The sequence below is a fragment of the Leucopleurus acutus genome, assembly GCF_964270905.1.
Source record: "Leucopleurus acutus genome assembly, chromosome: 15".
NCBI lineage: Eukaryota > Metazoa > Chordata > Mammalia > Artiodactyla > Delphinidae > Leucopleurus > Leucopleurus acutus.
The window spans coordinates 56535719-56557255 of record NC_139157.1 but is presented as its reverse complement, the minus strand read 5'-3'; the positions used below and the strand labels follow the sequence as shown (position 1 = coordinate 56557255).

General features: G+C 41.1%; 1 protein-coding gene across 3 annotated transcripts in view; it reads left to right on the top strand.

The window, feature by feature from the left end:
* Nucleotides 1-785: 785 nt before the first annotated feature.
* GRIK2 (glutamate ionotropic receptor kainate type subunit 2) overlaps nt 786-21537 on the top strand; it is a gene marked incomplete at both ends in the record, with an annotated part of 633053 nt that continues 612301 nt past the window's right edge. For all 3 annotated transcript variants that reach the window (XM_082855302.1, XM_082855303.1, XM_082855304.1), the window contains one exon: nt 786-900. In XM_082855302.1, the coding sequence (XP_082711428.1) occupies nt 786-900 (115 nt within the window). The remainder of the gene's footprint in view (nt 901-21537) is intronic.

The window sequence follows — 21537 nt, the reverse complement described above, 5'->3', positions numbered from 1 at the left end:
CAGCCTGAAAACAGTTTACATTTGCAGTAAATTCCTCCGTGTTAGACCACTTCCTTTTTTTACAACTCCTAGGCAAAGTGACTTTGTCTTAGCTTGTCATTTATTAAAATTCATCAGTTGATGTAGGAAGTCCGCTTGCATACATCCGTCACTACCTTAGTAAAGACTCTTACTGGAAATAAATGCACTTTTTTTCCACGCAGATAAATCCGACTTCTTCCTTGCAGCTCAAGGTGGGCGACCAGATCGGTTGCATAATAGATGTTGGGAAGCTCGCTGGCAGGAAGCCTTAAGAGGCAAGCAGCTATCTCAATTTTTCTCACTTAATCTTGGCTTCACGTCAGAAGCTGTGCAGCAGTGCAGTAGAATAGGGCCTGGCAAAACCTTTGCGAGCAAAGCGCCTTTTGTGCTGGGACTGTGGCTCGCTACCGACGCCTCGGCGGTTTCCAAGGCTGGGCTTCCTATTGATTTTCCTCCTCCTTTGCTTTCCCAGGCTCGCGCGGCCGGACATTGTGGGTGTGCGTGCTGGATTTCTCCCGGATGCTTCCCGACTAACATGGATGTCCCACCATCCCTTGCAGTGGAAGGTTGCTCCTTGGCGCAGTGAGTGAAGAACATGCAGCGATTGCTAATGGGTTTGGGAAGCGGAGACTCCTTTCTCTGTCTGTGACCATGCCGTGATCGTGTCTGCGGCCACCACTCGACGCATCCTCATTCCTACCCGAACCGGGAGCCTAACGCTAGATCGGGGAAGTGGGTGCCGCGCGTGTGGACACAGAAACACCATGAAGATTATTTCCCCGATTCTAAGTAATCCAGTCTTCAGGCGCACCATTAAACTCCTGCTGTGCTTACTGTGGATTGGATATTCTCAAGGAACCACGCATGTATTAAGATTTGGTAAGATTCCCCATCCCTCTCCACCGCCTGGTATCTGGCTCAGAGGCAGCCGGATGTAAACAGGCGTGTTCGCTCCTCTAGGCGGGTGGGCTCCGTGCATTTCGACCCCAGGGTTTGAAAGGACCCACTGTGCTTTTCATTTCTTTTCTCCCCACCCCACCCCTTTACTGAAAAAAAAAAAAAAATTAGACGCGGGAGGATGAAGTGAGTGTCAGTGTGTGGTAGTGGTGGCTGCGTTGCGTCCCCATGGTAGCCAGTCTCAGAGACGGTAATGACGCTGGGGGTACGGCCACCGCCTCTGCACCCTCCTGTCTCCCCGGGAGCCTCCCGGCTTGGCCCGCTGCTCCTTCCCCAAGAACGTGCGCGCTGGGGCTACACGCCTCTCAGATGGCCCGGCCAATGAGTTAATATCTGGTAACTCTTTGGCAAGTTGGCGTCTGTCCGCTTCCGCCTGGGACCTGGGCAGGTCCGCAAGTGAAAGGCGCTAACCGTTTTGATTTGTCATCAGAGAGCCTTTTCGGTTCATTCTACCGGTTTTTTCCATCCCTGGTGCCTTTATGGGTACGCGGAGCTTTTAAAGATATTGTTGTAAGGCTGAAGGCTCTACTTAACAAGGGGAGGCTGCTGTTTGAGAGAAATAGCGTCGTGAGGGAGAGTTTTTGTTTGTTTTAAACTTGTGAGTCCTCCTCTCACAGGTTTCTCACTGAGCGTCCTGGACTAATAATACACGATGACCAGTGGTGACTGGGGCGGAGGGAGTCTGTGTATGGGAGTCTAAGTCTGCATCTTTATTTCACTTGTAGCATGATTAAAAAAAGCCGAGGTGGCCGTTCTATATGAGGGGAACCCATTGCTTTCCTAAGGAATCAGGTTTCCTTGGGGCTCGAAGGAATCTAAACATGAGACTCCGGTGGAAACGCTGGTCAGAAGATTTGCTTGGAGGAAATGAAGCGTGGGCAACGCTCAGCCGCTTTCGATGGCCAATGGAGTTTCAGTAGAACTAGTCAGGGAAAGTTCCCTTAAGTAGACAAGAGCCAGAGAGGAGAAAGCCAGCAGGGTAAACGCTCCCACTGTGGGTGCCTCCTTTGACAGTTCGAGTGGATTTAGACCAAAGAGTGCAGGAAACCGTATAATCCTGAGTATATATCTTTGAGATAAAAGCAGATACATTAAGTCACTCAGTCAAATTTAAATCGAAGAGTGATTGCCTGTACTTCCTATTATGTCAGCAACATCTTCTCTCTTGCCTTTTTCCCATATGCTTTTTCTATAATGATAAAATTCATCATCTATCTCAGGCTTTGTGGAACCAGGGTAGGAATTCTTTCACATACTGAAAAAGGGAACCCTACCTTCCCTCCCCCACCAACATATAGACACACCTGGAGTCCAGAAGACTGGTAATGACAAGAAAAGACAATGAGTTATAACTGGATTCCTGCTGTAGTAGTTTTCCTGCTTTCTTCATGCCTTTAGATGGTACTTAAGCACGTTGCTCTTAGCAACAAGCGTCCACAGGAATGCTTGTTTCTTTGGATGAGATTAAACAGGTCCCTGTATTGCTGGAAATGTGTGTGTGTGTTCAGCTGTTCTGCTTCAAGCATGGTAAGTGCTACAGTTTGGTAGTTTTGCCCAATATTTTGAGTAGTACAACCTACTTATTTGGAATACTGAGGTGTCTTCTGAAGTGTGTTTGTGAATGAGTGCGTCTTAATGCGTTTGAGGACTGGGTGGGGAAAAAAAAGAAGTCTGGGAGCCGGAAGACTGCCACCAGTACTCTAAAGATTTAATTATTGCTGCTCTGGTCTTGCAGCATAATATGTGCTGAATCATTAGATTGTTACATTCGCTGATCATTTCATATCTTCATATTAAAAATCTTGGCGACTGTAGCAGTGTGTAGCAGCTTTCCAAAAGAGCTGACACACACACAAGAATAAATTTTCCTAGACCAGTGCTTACTAAGAATGTCTGTAAGAAATGGGGGAGTAGGCAGACACCTTCCCACCTGTGCCTTGCTACCTTAAACCAACAGCCCAGTTTCTAGATAACTTGTTATTTTCTCCATTAACTTCGAACATATTCCACGTGGAGATCCATTTTCTCTGATTTCTGACCTGAGCTGTGGTGAAGGACTGTATACATGATAATCTTTGGAACATTTACCTGTTGGGGATGTTTTGATGCAATGGCAGGAGTTTTATTTTCTTCTGGGAAAAACATGTTTTGAGTGGGGTGGAGATTGGTTGCGCCCATATGAGCCACTCTTGAGAAAGGTTATTTTCAACTTCAGCTGAAAAGGCGAACCGGAGCCTCATCCCAGGCCCAGTGCCTTGGACGGGAAGGGGTTGGAATCGCTGGTGAAGCAGCTGCCCCTGGGGTACGGGTGAGACCCGCCGCCTCTACTGAGGAGGTGGCATCCAGCCTCTTCCCCACCGACCCCGGTGTGGCTGGCCTGTGCCAGCCGCCGGGCGCCTCTGCGGCGGCGCTATGGCAACCGCGGGGCCCCGCGCGGCGGCCGCCCCATCCCCAAGCCCTCTTCCCGTAGGTGGTGGCAAACCACCTTTACGGGCTCTCTGCTGGCCTTCCCCCTGCTCCCGCTAGTGCTGTGGCTTGAGCCTGCGTCCTCCTACCAACGAGTGTGGATCGGGGAGCAGCCTAGGGTGCTGACACTTGCCGAGTCCCTCGCCACCCCCGCCCATCTTCCGAGTGCTCAATCTCAATCTCTCTCTCTCTCTCTCTCTCTCTCTCTTTCTCTCTCTCTCTCTCTCACACACACACACGCGCGCGCGCGGACAAATGCACTCTAGCGAAGCAAGTTTAACACTCTGGCACAATGACTCCTCTCTGGTCCCCAGGAAAACTTCCTGCAGTCGCTTCCGCGAGCGCCTGTGTCTTGGCGCCCCCTCCCATCCTGCCTGGCCTCGGGGCTGCCCACTACGGCCTGCTACTCCGAAGCCGCTTTGTAAACACCTTCTAGAGAAAGTCCCCCGAGCGCCGACCCCAGGGAGCTTTCCCGAAGCTTCCAGGCAGCCTGGGGAGATGGGGGAGCGACCTGAGGGTCAGCCAAGGGTCAGCTCCTCGCCCGCAGGCGGGCGGCGCCGCGCCGTGGGTGGGTCGTGTCAGTTTCCCCGCCTTTGATCTTGGCTTGGCCCAGATTGGCTTCTCCAGGGCGACCACCCAGCGGGCGCGTTGTCGGGGGACACGGTGGATCTTGGACACTTAGAGGGTCAGTTTCCCCGCTGCAGGTCAGGTCAGAAGTCCTGGGGTCGTCGTTTTCAGGCACGGAGCCTGCGACGCCCCCCGCGGGGCTTCTCGCGTGCGCTCCCGCCCGGCAGCCAGCGGCGCCGAGCAATGTAAATGAGGCACCTTTGTTTCCCCGCAGCTGCGGCCCGGCCCTGCTAGCGGCTGGACGGGCGAAGGCGCAAGCCCCCATTCCAAGGTCTCCCAGCACCACAGTGGCTCCGAGGTACTTGAACGTTTCTTTTGTTACTTTAGCCACCCTTCTCTTCTCGCTCGACCTCTGCTCCTGGGAAAGCGTGGGAAGGGGTAGAAGCCAGCTCCGGGCGGGGCTCCACGCAGGGCTAGCAGTCCGTCTCGGAGTTTGGGGGTTGGGCGGCTTTGGCATCTTCTTTAAGGAATCACTTCCCAAGCCACCACTTGTTTACGATCTTCGAGATCGGGTTTTCCAAATTCCTTATCTGAAATGGCAGTTAGAATGCCAAGAGGGAAGACAGGAACCCAAACTTTCTCCCAAACTCGTGGGCAGCTTCTCCAAGACAGTCCTTTCAGAGGAGCTGAGATTGTGGTAGGCCACTCATTCCCTTCAGATGTTTCGACCTAGCTTTTCTCTTCGGCGTTACAGTAGGACGGCTTTTTTAAAAGGCTTCCCAGGCGAGGTGTACCCCCAGACACGCTCGGACCTCCTTGGCACTGTGCGCTGGCTCCATGGCACAGCGCTTAGCCACCTCCCTGCGCACATGCCAAAGGTGAAGGCCACCAGCTCAGGGCCAGCCCAGATTATAAAACCCACAGAGTGAGAGGGAATGGAAAGTGTTCCTATGGAAATCCCCCTATTTGTTGGCTATCCCATGTGCTCCCAGATAGAATCATTAGTAGCAGATGTGCTACAATATCGAGGAGTGTGAATGAATTGGCTGGGCTTAGAAGCTGCCACTCTCTACAAGATCTTTGGAAGAGATTTTTCTTCTTTAGGTGAGGTGGGCGGGAGGGGGGGAGCGGCTTTACAGCTGGAAGCTGGAAAACTGGCTCTTGGGAGGTGGGGATGGGGGAGTAATAGAGGCTACTGTCTGAAACAGATAAAGCCCGAACACCTGCTCAGCTGAGCTCTGGAAAGCAGGGGAGGGAAATCTTTCCAAGAATCGCCAAAACAACGGCCACGCTAAAAAAAAAAAAGAAAGAAAAGAAAAAAAAAAAAGAATCTGATCTGTTTTTTTCACGTAAGTTCTCACTTATTCTTAAAGCTTCAAAGAATAACTCTGATGTGATCCATCAACGGAGGCACACTCGTTTCAGAAAATGACTTAAAAATGATCTTTGTGTCCTCTAGAAATAGCACCTCTTCTCCACCAAGACACATGGGACTCAACATGTTTTCTGGCTGTGTGAGGTTGTCTTTAAGAAGTGAACAAGGGTTTATATGTCAGTAGACATTTCTTCAGATAGACACCTTTTGCTTTTTAGCTTAATTCAAGTGATCACTGCAGTGTGTTCAGTTCTGAATTCTCAAATGACACTGTTTCAACATTTACTCAGCACAGGAAAGTTAATGTGAATTGCTCCCACACAAAGGAGGAACATAACATAAACCAAACACAGGATGTATCGTTGGTTATCAGAGCCTTTTCAAGTCTATTGACCATTAAATAAAGGGTTGCCTATGATAATGATGACATAATCTTTGATTTTCTTTTAATTATCAAAATTTCTGATAAATGTCTTGCTCTTTTGTGGTAGAAATTCAAGTGAGAGGGATTTATTTTCTCTTTCTGTTCTTAGGATTTTACTGTGTTATTGTAGCTCCAATTCCATTGATTCCCTGGAAATTGTTGATGTCCACTTTTACACATCAGAGTAGAAAGTAGTTCTCTGTCTTTCAACTGTAATAGCCTTAAGGCTTTAATCTACTGCATCCATAATACCTGGGGTTTGCAGGAGATCCGAAGTTTTCCTCGGTAGGATGGTCTAAAGTATTGAAATGGAATTGTTGATTGTTTTGCATTTGGGTGGTGAAGCTTTGTCTTCTGTGGACTTTCAATTTGTAATCCAGTTATCAAGGTACTAGAAGTGCTTAAAATGAATCTTAAACCCTAAATCTTAGCATGAAAGGTAAGGTCAGAATCCCCGGAAAGAGAAGGAAGTAGGTGCACATCATCATTATTGATTGGTCTAGATTAAACACTGAAGAGGGAGATTTCAATCTGATAACGTCATAGGGCTTCCTGTTTTTCTTTGCTGCTTCTGCTGACAATTTTGTAAGATAATTAAATTGCCTGATTGAAGTCACAGTGGTCATGCGGCGATAAAGACCATTTGGATTTAATGGAATTTAAAACAACAGAGCACTGAACACAACTCTTACCGATCAAGAATTTTAATGGCCCATTCCCTGTGCTGACTAAATAGAATGCCCTTAACAAGTTTAATCGAAAGGGCAAGGCAGATTAGCACTATATAGTCTTTATGGTTGAAGATTGGGGAATTAAAATTATTGCTTTAAAAGACTCAATGCATTATCAATGTAGGTTAAATAAGCTTTCTTTAGATGTTCACCATATACTGTGAACTTAGGTTGAGGACCAAGTTTAAATAAGGAAATATTTTTAAGAGCTCACTTCATAAATGGAATTATATACCTTTCTTATTTCAAAAACAAAAGACGTGTAAAATTCTTTGAGAGGATCCAGGGTATTGAGGGTAAGTGTTGATGACAAATCCTTTCTTTTCAGTAACTGAAAAGAACAAATTTGACTTTTCTTTAAAAGTTTTGTTTTTGGCAATTTTTTCTTATAAGCAATGCTTATCTGTACTAGAGAAACCTCAAAAATAATTTCAAAAAATGTTCTTCTACAGTTTCAATAGAGTCATAGGTATCTGACTTAGGATCTATGCTGTCTTTTTAATCCCGCCCTTGTTTTTCCTTAATGAAACTTATCCCTTCAGGTTACCATACTTTAGTGCATTCAGGTTCCTTCTGCCCCTGGAAAAAGGGCAATTCTTTGCTTCACATTGAGAACACATTTAATGTTCTCATTTTCACATGGTGAAAGTCAGGCTTCCGTCTCTTATGGGATTGTTCCTTCCAACTGCTTCTTGCCTTGTGAAATTGTCCTCTCAAAGTTGTCTGTTCCTTTGATTATTCTAAAAAAAACCCAAACCCAAGTTTTTATATAAAAATCTCTCCAATTTTGATTGTACATAATTTAAAAAATTGTTTAAAAAAATTCCAAGTTGACCAAACCGAAAGCACTCAGCTGGTTAGGAGGGAGCCTCAGAGTCACCAGTTTTCACCCTCCTGCCCGCCCCACGCCCCACTCCTCATCGATCCCTGAACAAGTAGGCATATTTGTCTCTTGCCTCACACCTAGGGCCAAACGTTTTATACTGTTATGTTTTCAAAGTGACAGTTAGCTTATCAGATAAAACTAATACGGTAAAACTGAATGGGAGGTTAGAGAAGACCCTTAAGATCTTTCTGCAAAATTTTTTATTTTCCATTTTATTTTTATATTTGGGCTTTGAAGCTCTTCTTCATTTACCACAGCATTCAGATATAGCAGTTTCCTATCGATTGACTTGAATCCTTCGTTTCCTTAATTAAAAACTAAGCATTCTTTTAATAGAGACAGGTCACTGGACAGCAGAGCTATGTGTAAAGATCTGAAAGGGTCTGGGGACGTTGTGGCTTTCAGATGTTTTTCCCACGGATACATGTAATTCTATCAGTCTTTCTTTTTGGTTTAGCATTTGCCCTCTTCCGGGGCCTTGTTTTAAGACAAGTATATTCTGAAAGGGAGAGCACATAGTCCCTAGACTGTAAAGTTAGGATAAGTTTATTAGATCAGTCGATTCTGTCTGTGATAGAGATGCTCAGATATAAAAGAGAATTCCAGGTACTGAGGGAGTGCTGAGTGATTAGCACTGATGTGAAGGAGAGGTTGAAAAAAGAGGGAAGCCAAATGCTGTTTGATACACAGTCTTTTCTAGCTTTACTGCCAGACATTTCAATGTGTTGTAAATTGATCTTTTTGCTTGTATTAGTCCAAGTCTTTGAGCATATGTGATGATTTGAAATCAGATGTCAATGATATTCTTACATTGACACATCTCCTCCCAATCAAAAGAATCTTTAAATACTTTTCACACCCTTTTAAATCAACAAGGTACTTTTCCATCATTGAAGGAAAGCAAGTGTTTGAAAGGTGTTGCCTCTAATTCCCACTTCTATCTCCAGCTCTGCCTCACTCAGTCCTTGACCTATCACATTGGGAATATTGCTCAGCTAAAATGATCAAATAAGCAACGCAAATATCAAAGAAGTGTTCTGCTTCAGTATCATCATAGGCATTTAGTTTATTTTATGTTGTCTTTTTAATCCTGCTCATCTTTCTACCAACAAAAGCCTCCATATTGTGTTGTTTATTATACCTTTTAGTGCATTCACGCCCCTCCTTGCCCAGAAGAAATGAAATGAAAACTCTTTCAAGATGAAGGTAAACTATCGAATCATGTAATATGTGAGCCAAAGGGACCTTTAGAGATCAAGTCTAGTATCCTAGGTTTAGATATGAGTTGCCAAGAGCAGTTAAATCTCTTTTTCTGGTCACAGCTAGTTAGTGTCAGATTTTAGACCAAAACATGAATATCCTGACTGCTGGTTGAGTGATGTTTTTCAGTGAACTATGCTATTTTTCCAGGGTAGCCTCTGATTCTCTGTGCTTTGCATCAATTTTAGGAAGAATCAGTGGTTCTGGTAGCTTCCCCTAGACATTTGCCTCCTTTGTTTCTTCCACCTTTTCTTTCATAGAACATTATTCCATAGGTTATCCCTTTTCTTTGTCGCCTTTGTCTGTAGCTCCTTCCATCCCCCTCCCATGCCTGCCAGAGTATTCTTCTCCCTGTGTCCAGAACTTTGACCACATCCATTTATTCAGCAAATAGTAATTGAATACATATTGTGTGCCAGGCAAATACAGTTCTAAGACCCAGATTCTGACCTCAAGGAGTTTGTAATCCAATTAAAGAGAAAAGACATATTAAAGTACAAATTGAGTGGTGCAGAAAATATATACAATGTTGTTTAAAGGAGATTATTGTGGGTTTGCATTTTTATAGGCGAGATTAGACTCCGGCTAGGACCTGTAAAAAAGAAAAAAAATGTGTGATAGGGAAGAAGACAGGGAAATATATCATTGGCAGAAGACTCAGAACAAGAAAAGGAATTTAGGCAGAAGTTAAGAAGGTGAGCTTTGGGATAGGGGATGGACCGGCCCTATCAGAGGATAGTTAAGGCCTTGCTTTTTCAGAGCTTTAATATTTAGGTTATAGGGTTTCCTCTCCTGTTTGTCACCCCCTAAAAAGCAATTGAAAGTGAAAGGATGGGCTTGACTTGGGCTGCAGCAAGCAGTCAAGTGGTTTCTCAGTCTGCTGCTTACATTTGATGATGAATAAGTGGATCAAGTCTTTTCTCTGTGTTATTGAAATGGAAGCAAAGGACCCACCCTTGTCCTTGATCATTGAAACCTTTAAAAAGTTCTTGGTCTGGAATCACGGATACTTCTTTTTTTCAGATTTTTAAAAACACTTTTTTTTTTTAGAGGAGTTTTAGATTCAGAACAAAATTTGAGCAGAAGGTATAGAGACTTCCCATATACCCCTTCACCTAAAGAGACAGCAGCCTCCCTGACTATCAAGTGGTATATTTGTTACAATTGGTAAACCTCCATTGACACATCAGTATCACTCAAAGTCCATAGTTTACACTGGGATCCACTCTGGGTGTGCATTCCGTGGGTTTTGCTAATGGATGATGGCATGTATCTACCATATGGAGTATCATACAGAGTTACACTGTCTTAAAAATCCTTTGTGCTCTACCTCCCCCTCCTTACCTCCCCGCCCCCACCCCACCCCCACCCCCCGCCACCCCACAACCACAGATCCGTCCACTCTCTCCACAGTTTTGCCTTTTCCAGAATGTTATATAGGTGGAATCATACAGTGTATAGACTTTATAAGTCGGCTTCTTTAGCTTAGTAATAGGTATTTAAGGTTTCTCTGTGTTCCTCCATGACTTCATGGTTCATTTCTTTTTACCAGTAAGTAATATGGAATCACGATACTTCTTAAGTGAAATTCTTAAGTGAAATAAAGGAATATCTTTTTAACATGGCCAGATCAAATGATTAAGCAAGGAAAAGTTTTCAGTTTATCTAAAGGAGAATGCATTGGAAGACTATTTAAAAGTACCCTTAGCTTCCTTGAGGGATATAGTATATTGCCTGTAAGGCATTCTCAATGTTTTTTGTCTAATTCCAAGAGAGTTCCATTACCTGAAACTATATATATATATATATATATATATATATATATATATAACACACATATATATGTATGTATATATATAATAATTGTATCATTTTATATAATATATAATAAAATTATTTCAAATCAGAATTTAAAATTAAATTAAAAACAATTTTAGTAGAATGAATTCATTGTAGTGATATTTTCTAATTCTGCATGAACTCAGGACCCCAGACCCGTATGAGCTAGGAATTTTACTCTTGACTTTGTCATCTAGTGGCTGTAAGTTAGGAAAAATAATTAAATCTCATTAGGTCTTGATGTCTATTTCTGTATAATGGGCATTACTTGTTATCTAACTTCCAAGGATAATGTTGGAATTAATAGGAAAATGCATAGAACTCTGGGCTTATTGGTAGAAAAGGACTTTGGGGATTGAAGGTGTAGTTGTTCATTTACTGTGTATGTGTAGAGCAAGGTCAAATTTGTTATCACTTGTGTATATTTCATTCAGCTTCTTAAAATGTGCATAAACATTTTCAATAGTCTTTTCTAAACTGTTCTTGAATAGACTTCCTTGGATTGCACCTGAAGCGATTATGAACATGTTGAAAAGGATTATTGACTAATAGAACAAACTTTCTTCTGAGTTGGTAGTTTGACAGAAGAGCAAGTCCATAGTTTGCTTCTCTGTATATCAGGAATTTAATTGGTATTATCAAATATCCACAATATAAGTAAGAAACATATCACAACTAAAAGCCAAAATAATAAGCAAAGAAATCATGCTAAGTCTGGTGGTTTAAGATTTTTCACTTTTTCACAACGGCATAGTCTTTCTAATTTATGTTTAAAAACATTTTCTGAAAAGCTGTGCCTGGTTTTATATATACTTAATTCTTCATCCATCTGCCTGTTATGAACTTTTAGCTATTATTCAAGTTTTGTAGGTACACAGGTGACTGTATTGATTCGGGAAAGTTTCACAAACACTCAGATTTACTACAGTTGTTTGGGATAGAAAAGGGGGACTTTTCTCTGGTGATGTTGGCATCTTCATCAAGGAGCTGTCCTAGGCAGTCTTTCCGGGACTTACTCTTTAAGTCTCGACAGACTCTGGTGTCACCCATACAGCACTCACCTCATCATTCTTGCTTAAGGCCCTTCTGAATTACTTTTGGCTCTTTTTTTATAAGCTCTAACCCAGTGTTGGGGAAGCAGCATAGAGGTGAGTAGAGAGAGATGAGGAACCCGCTCAACTCCACACCAGTGGTGCCACATTAGAGCATCCAGGAGACCATTTGAAAAGTGTATTCAACTTATAATACATTTTTATTTGGAAAAATTTTTTAAAGTTTTAAAAACTTCGGATATGAAGTTTATTAGGAAAATTTCCTGGATGTTGAGGTTAATGAGGTTTTGGAGCACTGATTTCTAACTTTCGGGGGTTGGATGAAGGAGAGGCAGTCTCAAATTTTTATGATAATCCAAAGGATGAATGGCCTAAATGCAGGTTGAAAAATACTCCCCTGTCTTAAGTCTGGTTTGGGGTTTCTGGAAGCAGTTCTGCATCATAGCAGAACTGATGTTGGAGTATGTGAAGTTGCAGTTGAGATCCTGCTTCCAGTGGGTGAAGGACAGGGCAGTATTCCATTCTGTCATCTTTCCCTGAGGATTCTGGGTTGATCCCTCAAGAAGCCTTCCTGGGGATTGGGGGTGATGTTTTAATGACTCATCGTCAGCTTGTTGTCTAAGATGCATTTCTCTTCCTTTTACTGTTCCATACATCAACTATCCTTTTAAAAATCTAGATTGTTTTGTCTCCTCCAAAACGTCTGTTTTAGATAGGGATTCTGATCACGCAAGTTTGATCAGATCAGTGGTTCCCAAACCTTGTTTCACATCAGAATGGAAAGAGCTTTAAATAATTTAAATTCCTGATTCCCAAACCCGGAGATTCTGTGGTTTAAAATGTTCCATTTTTCACAACTGCATAGTTCCACAACTGCATAGTTGTAGTGCCTTCACTTTTTTAGAAAACTCTTAAGAAATGCACTTAAAAGAAACAAAACAAAACTCCCAGGCAGGTTGAAAATCAATCACTGAGCTAGTTAATCCTAAGGAGTTTTTGACCTTAAAAGTATAATTCCTCTGGGCGGGTGCATCAGCTTTCTGGACTGACAATTGATAATCATGACTAGGCTGTGTAAAGCAATGAGTAAATTTTGTGGATAAGGGTTGTGGCTTGGATATTTTATCATCCGTCTCAGAACACACACAGTGTTGGGCCCTCAGCGTACCACTGATGGGCTGACTGATCCTTTACAACCTAAGCATTTAGAATATTTACACGCATATAACCAACCCCACCGCCCAAGGGAATCTTAAGCAGGTGTTGTTTTACAAATAATGTCGAAGATGATGAATAGTTGTGGGACCTTTCCTTCTCAACCTCCTACTAGAGTCGCACCCAACAGATCATCTTAAAATGTTGTTTTCCCAAAATCTATCCAAAAAAAAAAAAAAAAAAAAAAATTCCAGCAGACATCTGCTCTAGTTAAGAAGACCCCAACTCAGTTGCCATGAATACATGTAAATGGCCCAGAATCTGGGCTGAAAATAGAGTCCAGCCTAGGTGTTCATTAGAAACCCCTTGGACTAAACCGTGTCCACCCCTCCCCCAGCCCACTGCTGTGAATATACTATCTGAGTCATTGTTAGGTCATGGTGCCAAGAGTTGAAATCTGGACACTACTTTTGGAATGAAACCAGAATGCTCGTATATTTGTTTCAGGTGGACATTGTCAATAATTATATATGCTGCTTTAGTACTAAAACTGATAATATCTTTATCTGTCCAAATTATTGGTAACTAAGAGTTTCCCATATTTATTGCCAATTAGGTAAAATACCAGTTAATTAAGTATATTCCTATAATTTAACTTGCCATCTGGGAGACTTTATACAAAATTATGTATAGGAGACACCTTATTGATGGTACCATTAACAGTGGCACAATTATAGACTGGTTAGAGATTCTGAAGTATTGAAATCATCATAATTACATGCTAATGATAATTTTAAGATAAATATTGAAGAAGCTCATTGAGTTAACTTTACTATTCTTCAGAATTTTTCTTATTGGGACTCAACTATGTTTACTAATATGTGTTTAAATATAGTTAGTTATTTTAATTAAAATAGTTCAAAGGGGATTTAATGATTGACAGCATGGAAATATGTACTTTCAAAAAATTGTATCTGGTGGTGTGCAGTTCTCTGGAAGACATACTATGAAAAATCCTTTTTTTTTGAAAAATCCTTTTTTATGGCATGAATTTCACAGTAAGGTTTTTTTTTAATTGTTATCTGAATATTTTTTATTTAAGTATAATTGATTTACAATGTTGTGTTAGTTTCAGGTATACAGCAAAGTGATTCAGTTATACATTTGTATATGTATCTATTCTTTTTCAGATTATTTTCTATTATAGGTTATTATAAGGTATTGAATATTGTTCCCTGTGCTATACAGTAGGTCCTTGTTGTTTATCTATTTTATATATATTAGTGTGTATTTGTTAAACCTGAACTTCCAATTTATTCCTCCCCTGATTCCTCTTGGGCAACCATAAGTTTGTTTCCTATGTCTGTGTCTATTTCTGTTTTGTAAGTAAATATCATATGCTATTACTTACGTGTGGAATCTAAAAAAATGATATAAATGAAATTATTTACAAAACAGAGATAGACTCATAGTAGGTTTTAATCCTGTATATTCATCCAGTTATAAGTTAGAATTATTATGCCTTTAACCTTCCCATTTGTTTAGGATAAATTTATATATATGCGTTGGATATGAAAAAATGTACACAGTAGATAATATTATTAATACATTTACATTTATTCAAAGATATTTATTGGCTTTAGGTTGGAGTCTCTGACTTTACTAAACTTGACAGCCACAAGGCAGTGGTAATGGAAGTGAATTGCTCAAAGTTCTTTGAATTTTATACATCTTTTATTGCCTAGCAGGTGGCCAGACTACTTCAGCAACTTTTAATATAAACAAGGATAGACTCTTAGCTAAGATTTCAAAGTAGCATATTTTCTAAGTGAACTGTGGAGAGAATTTTAATGTTCAAATTTCTTTATTTTTCTCCTGTACTGCATATGTTATAAGGGAACTAAACGAATATAAAAAGATCACTACGTATTAATAAGCAAAAGCCGTATTTAGTATAAGTAATCTCTCTCCCTCTCTCTTTTGTTGCTATTCTTCGAGAAAGGGAGATAAAACTAAATTTGTTTACCAGAAAATAAAGTAATGATTTATATTGTGGTTGTAGGGAGGATGCCAAAAGCCTCCTATCAACTCTTTCAATTCTGCTTCCATTTTTGATTTAAATTTCCAGTTAATTCAACAAATATTTATTCAGCATTGGTATCTGATCCAGTTCTTTGATTATTGACATAATACAATAATTGTAAAGCAAGACATAACTAAAATTTCAGTAAATATGAAAATTTCCCCAAAATATGGTTATTATAAAATACATTATATAGAGGTTCCTAATGATTCTGTTTTTTTTTTCTGATAGACAGTAAGATGTATATTTTTCAGTTCCATACTGTAGGCTCTTGTTTCAGTATTTTATTTCAATACCTTGATAGAATTGAAGAATCCACCATATTGAAATTCACTTTTAGTTTGATATAACTTATCAAAATGTATATATACTTGGAGATGATTTTTCTCTAATACCTAGAGTTTGTGCTTTAATATATACCCTCCAATATGTTGCTTCTTTGTAATATATACCTTAGTATTTAAGTCTGTTTGTACAAGCAACCAATAATCCAGTGTGTTATTTGTTCATTCATTTAACAAATGTTTAACTGCTTACATTATGCCAGACACTGTATTGGGCTCTAGGACACTAAGAAGTTGAAAGTAAAAAGAACTGGTCTCTCCATCAAGGATCTCATAATCTACAGGTATAGGTAACCACGTAAAAGAAAATTGCAAAACAGTGTGACAAGTGCACACAGTAGTAACATGTAAATAATTATTCTAACATGAAGAGAGGCATCTAGCCGCATCTGCATGGAAAGATTTCTAAAGCCTGCTGTTTGCATCTTTCTCTGAGACTTGTGATCTACTGAGGCTTTTACTCAGACATTCCATTCTTTTTTTTTTTTTTTTGCGGTACGCTGGCCTCTTACTGCTGTGGCCTCTCTCGTTGCGGAGCACAGGCTCCGGATGCGCAGGCTCAGCGGCCATGGCTCACAGGCCCAGCCGCTCCGCGGCATGTGGGATCTTCCCGGACCGGGGCACGAACCCGTGTCCCCTGCATCGGCAGACGGACTCTCAACCACTGCACCACCAGGGAAGCCCCCATTCTTGATATTAGATTAGATATTAGAATGGCTGTGCTGTTTGTGTTCCTTCTCTCCACTGCTCTAACTCCAGAAGTCTTCAGCTGGACTGGGCCTGTTGTCTCAAATCATAGTGATGCCATTAATATATTTCACATATACACACACATATATTTATATACAAATATTCATGGACACTTGCACACACATGTGTGTGTACATAAATGTGTGTGTATGTATATATATATATAGAGAGAGAGAGAACTAGTCTAAATTATTTTAAGTATTTAAGTACTGTATTAGTTAGGATGTAGATTCAGTAACATATCATAAAAACATCACCCCACCTTCCAGGAAAACAAAACAAAACAAGATAGATGTGTACTTCTCTCTCACATACAAGTCAGGGATGGTGTGGTGGATCTGTAGCCTTCTGGGGTCCATGCCGCTTCCAGCTCTCTCTTCTGGCATCTATATCTGGCATCTGGTGTGGACTTTCTCATGGTCTAAAGTGGAGCTCTAGGGATCCCATGCACCTTCCCAACAGCAGGATGGACACCTCCTGGATGTTGCACACACCGTTTTACCTCATATCCTATTGACAGGAACTTAGGCACATGGCTACACCTGGGCAAACAGGAGGCTGGGAATTGAAGCCCTATTACAGGAAATGTGCCCAGTTGAAAATCTCAGGGTCTATTTCTGTAGAAGACATAGAGAATGAATATTGAAGGACCACTGGTAGTCTCTGCCACAGGCATCCAATTAAACATTTTAGAAAGGAGCTCAGCTCTTTAGAGTTTTTAACTTGTGTGTGTGTGTGTGTGTGTGTGTGTGTGTGTGGTTATGAAGTAATGCATTGTAATACTGTTACATTTGGGAAAATATGGAAAAGTGTAAAAGTGAAAATAAAACCTCTTATAATTGTGCCATTCAACTAAAACCACTGTTATCATTTTGTTTGTATTTGCTAGCCTTTTAAAATTAAAACAAAACAAAATATTTTGATTGATTATAAAAGTAATATAGTAGAGACTTCCCTAGTGGCACAGTGGTTAAGAATCTGCCTGACAGTTCAGGGAACACGGGTTTGATCCCTGGTCCGGGAAGATCCCACATGCCGCGGCGCAACGAAGCCAGTGCGCCACAACTACTGAGCCTGTGCTCTAGAGCCCGCGAGCCACAGCTACTGAAGCCCACATACCTAGAGCCCGTGCTCGGCAACAAGAGAAGCCACTGCAATGAGAAGTCCGCACACCGCAACAAAGAGTTGCCTCCACTCGACGCAACTAGAGAAAGCCAGTGTGCTGCAATGAAGACCAAACGCAGCCAAAAATAAATAAATAAAATTTTTAAAAAGTAATATAGTTATTGTAGAAAATGGAAAATATATAAAAAATTATTTTAAAATCACCCATTATTTCACCATAAATGTCATTTTGAGATTTATCCTTGACTCTTACTATACATGTTTTGTTAATTTATTTTCACTTAACACTTTATTGTGAACATTTTTCTGTTTTGAAGTATTTTTGTGTAACGTTTTTTTAAGTGTCTCTTTCCACTGTACAGATGTTTGTTATTTATTCACCAGTTCTTCTATTATAAGGTCATGAGCTTGGCTTTTGGATTCACACATATCTGAATTTGAACCTGACTCTACTGCTTTTGAGCTGTATGATTGGAACATGCTGCTGAATCTTCCTAAGTTTTAGTTTCCTTACTTATAAAATGGAAATGATAATATTATTCACCTTTTAAAGTTATTCTTGGGATTAAGAGATAACACATATAGTGCTTAGTGAAGGGCCTGGTATATAAGAACCTAAATGTTAATATAATCAATCAATTGGTCAATCATTTAATTAGTTTTGCAACACAAAGTATTGATTTCTGTAATTGGTTCAGGCTCATTTAGATCAGATACATCTACATATTATGTTATTCTCAGAAGGATGATTGGACACCCCCCGCATCCCAGAAGTCCTATGTGTTTTTTTTCAGGCCAGTGGGGGTGCCCTTCAGGAACATGAGGGGCCAGATGATTAACCAGGACCCAATAGGCCTTTAGGCAGGTGACAAATAGTGGGGTATTTCTCTACAATGGCAGGCCTGACCCCCCTGCCTACTTCTGAAGATGAGGATGGTTCTTCAGCGCTGGTGATGAGGTTGGGCAGGGGAGGAACTGCTGCAGTTTCACAGCAGTCCTCTCGTTGCTTTCTGATTTGCTAAGCAAGTTCCAGGTGTTTTACTTGCTAATCACATTATCATCCCTGATGCTTAATTATTTTCTGTAGGGAAATAGAGGTGTTTGGGGCTTCCAGGAAATTAAATTGAACTTCAAAGCCACTTCCACATAACAACATTTTGAAATGGGTAATTCCTCAGGGTTTGTTGCTAGGTTTACCCAATTTTTTCTTTAAAGGGCATACTTTTCAATAGTAGATTTATTTTTTTCTATGTATTTAAGATCATATTTTTAAAAACTGGATATGTTAAGCCTTCATAAATTCCTAGTAAAATGGTATAAAAACATGTGGCTGGAGCCTTTGAGATAGACTAATGCTGTGATCTACAGAGTGAGAAATTGGAGGTGATTCTCCTGGGATCTATATTTGAGAGGAGCCTACATCACTGGAAGGAGATCCCTATTGGCCTGCTCAGAGAGAAGGAAGTGGGTTCAATGTTAGTACAGCAAAAATCTGAGAATAACTTCTGTGTACGAAGGTAAATTTCCACGTGGCTGGTGGGCACTCTCCTCCATCCTCTAATAGAGTCTATGTAACCTCAGCACAAATGTTTGCTGTCCCATTTTAAGAAGACAGAGATTCTAGAGATTCGAAGTCTTGCCTCTCTGTGCCTTCCTAAGTATTCCTTCTCTAGTAACCCTGATGTGCTCTTTTTAATCTTTTAGGTTGCCCTTACATTCAGTATTTTCTGATCCGCCAGCACACAGATATAGCCACGGTGGAATCTTAAATCTTGATCACTCTACCTCCCCCTAAAAGGATGGAGGTGCAGAATTCTCATTTGAAAATAGCCACGCATCAGCCTTTGAGAGTTTACAAGTTACGAGCACCACAGTCCATTGCTAATAACCTACTATTGCCAGGAGCCCAATTCCAGACTGAGCTGGAAAAAACATGGACAACGTGGTCAGAAAGATCAGGATTCCAGGGCCAATTCCACACCTTACAAAGCTGTGCGACCTGAGGCAAATGACTCAACCTTTGAGCCTCATTTTTCTTATTTAAAAAATAAGGATAATAACACCTCACTTCTATGGTTGTTATGGGGCTTAAATGAAAGTCCTTGCATTTAGGGAGCATCCAAAAACGTCCCTTCCCTTTCTGTCATCCTGATAATCTGAGTGTGGACGAACTGTTGAACAATAGGTTAGCTGTCTATCCTGCAAGAGCCTGTCTGTCAAACGCAGAATCCTCTGTGTTTATTGACTGCTAGCTTCGGCTTCTGTGCAGCTGAGAAACAAATTCAGCCCTAGGCTTTTATCCACAGATCTGAGAGGAGGAAGGCAGGCGCCTGTAATTACAGCAGCAGTGATGGGTTGCATTTGAATTGCATAGTGTGTTAAGGCTTTTCTCAGCTGCTTGGCTTGGGTATTGCTATAGTGATTCTGGGAGTAACAGACAGTATTTTAGCAAGTATTTGTCTTTCTATTATCCATCCTAACATCATCCTAGAATCTCCAAAGACACGGAAGAGTCCCTTTGTTGCTCTCTGGCAGCAGATAAAATAGCCTATTTTTATGAAGTGGTCTATGCAGAGTTTAACAACCCTTTTATGGACTGGTACCAGACTACATATGGAGGGGTGGGGTGAAGATAGTTTTTCCACTAAAGTTTGTAAAATTTTGTATTCAAGTTTCCATGAAGCAAAATACTACCCTACAAAAAAGTCTGAGACTAAGCGTTGCAAATGCTTGTCTCTTGTGCTTCACTTTTCTTGTTGTTTCATTTCACACTGGTTGGCCAAAAAGGCAGCTGTCCATGTGGTCTTTCCTAGGCAGCATGATGGGTGGTTGAGGCTTTCTGTGAGGGTGCTGGTTGGGCAGGTGAGGGAAGGTTGGAGAGGAGATGCCTTTGTTCCCTCTGCTAATCTCCTCTCATCAATCACCGTTTGTTCCTCTTTTCTTAAATTATTATAATGGAAATGCCAATGTCCTCAACATCAATTGAATGAGAAATAGCTACTCTAAACAGCATCTGCAAAATGACAGCTATGAGATCTAGCAGAGAACGAGCCCCCAAACCCAGGTTATTATCCATTTCCTCTCATTTATTTGAGAGCTCCAGTAGCAGGGTCACCCTGACATGCCAAGGAGATTTCAAATCTTTACTGGAAAGTCTCGAACGCGCTATTTTTAATGTGGTCATGTCTACATGATTTCCCTAGCCTTTAAGAGCAGAGATGAGTCTCAGCGGCACCCAAGATAGGAAAGAAGAAAGCCTCTCGTACAACTTACATTGTTTTCCCTCTTACTTACATTTCTCTGACTCATTCCTTCCCTGTGGACAGCTCCAATGCCTTGTCTTTCTTCGTCTTCCTCAGCCTAGGCAGCAAGCTGGTTTTACTCGCTTCTTTTACTTGGTTCTGTCATATGATCTATTCTTCACAGGGGTGTAGGATCTTTTCCCATCACCCTCCCACCTTTGCAGGGCCCACATCCATTTCCTTTTACTCATAATCATCCTATTTTCAGTGTATCTCTTTCACTCTTTGTGTAACTAGTGGCTTTGTTAAATTACCAAAATCTCATACGGGCCTGTGCAATGGGGCTGGGTGGTGGTGGAGGTATTTGGGCTCACTGGTAACATTGAAGGATGGCTGAGGTCCTGAGATAACTAGAGATTGTACAGCTACAATGACCACATTTTAGAAACTTTAAATCAACACACAGGTATGATAAGTACAGGTGGACTTATAGGGACAGTGGGATAGTGTGGTTGAAACTGGGACTGTCTTATTGCATGTTGCACAAGTATACTTGTTTAATGGTTTGCATTTTGTATGCATTTGCATACACAATATTTATTTAATTCCTATAATAAGCCTAAAAAGTAGGTGCTCTTAATCTCCTTTCACAGATGAGGAAACAGGCTGAGAAAAGTTAAATAACTTTTCCCAAATGTTCCAGATATTGAGGAGTTTGAAGCTGGGTTAGACTCTGACAGTAAGTCTTCTGATCCTTTCATTTCAATAAATTTTGGTAGAATTTAGTTGAATTTTGCTGCTCTGTGATTGGGATGTGGGATTCTCCAAGCCCACTGTTGAACCTAGAACAGGAATTGCATGCCATAACAAGAATATTTTCCTCAGCACGAAGAACCATTGCTCTTCTGAAGTAACCCTCAAGCAGCCTTTCCCAATTCTGGTTTACTTCTTACAGAGAGGAAATGCACAGAAGAACATGAGTTATTCTAATTTCTAGAGTGTGGCCCAATGTTAAGATGATAATAATAATGGTGAAATTAATAATGATGCTGGTTACTCTTTATTGAATATCTGCTGCAGGCCAGTTACAATGCAGGTATTTTTCATATATTATCTCATTCAATCCTCACTGCAAGTCCATCACCCCTATTTTAGAGACAAGAAAACTGAGGTTCCAAGAAGACAAGTGAGTTATCTGGGACATTACCTCTAGTGTCAGAGTGAGAATTTAAATGCAGGTCTCTCTGGCTCCAGAGCCTA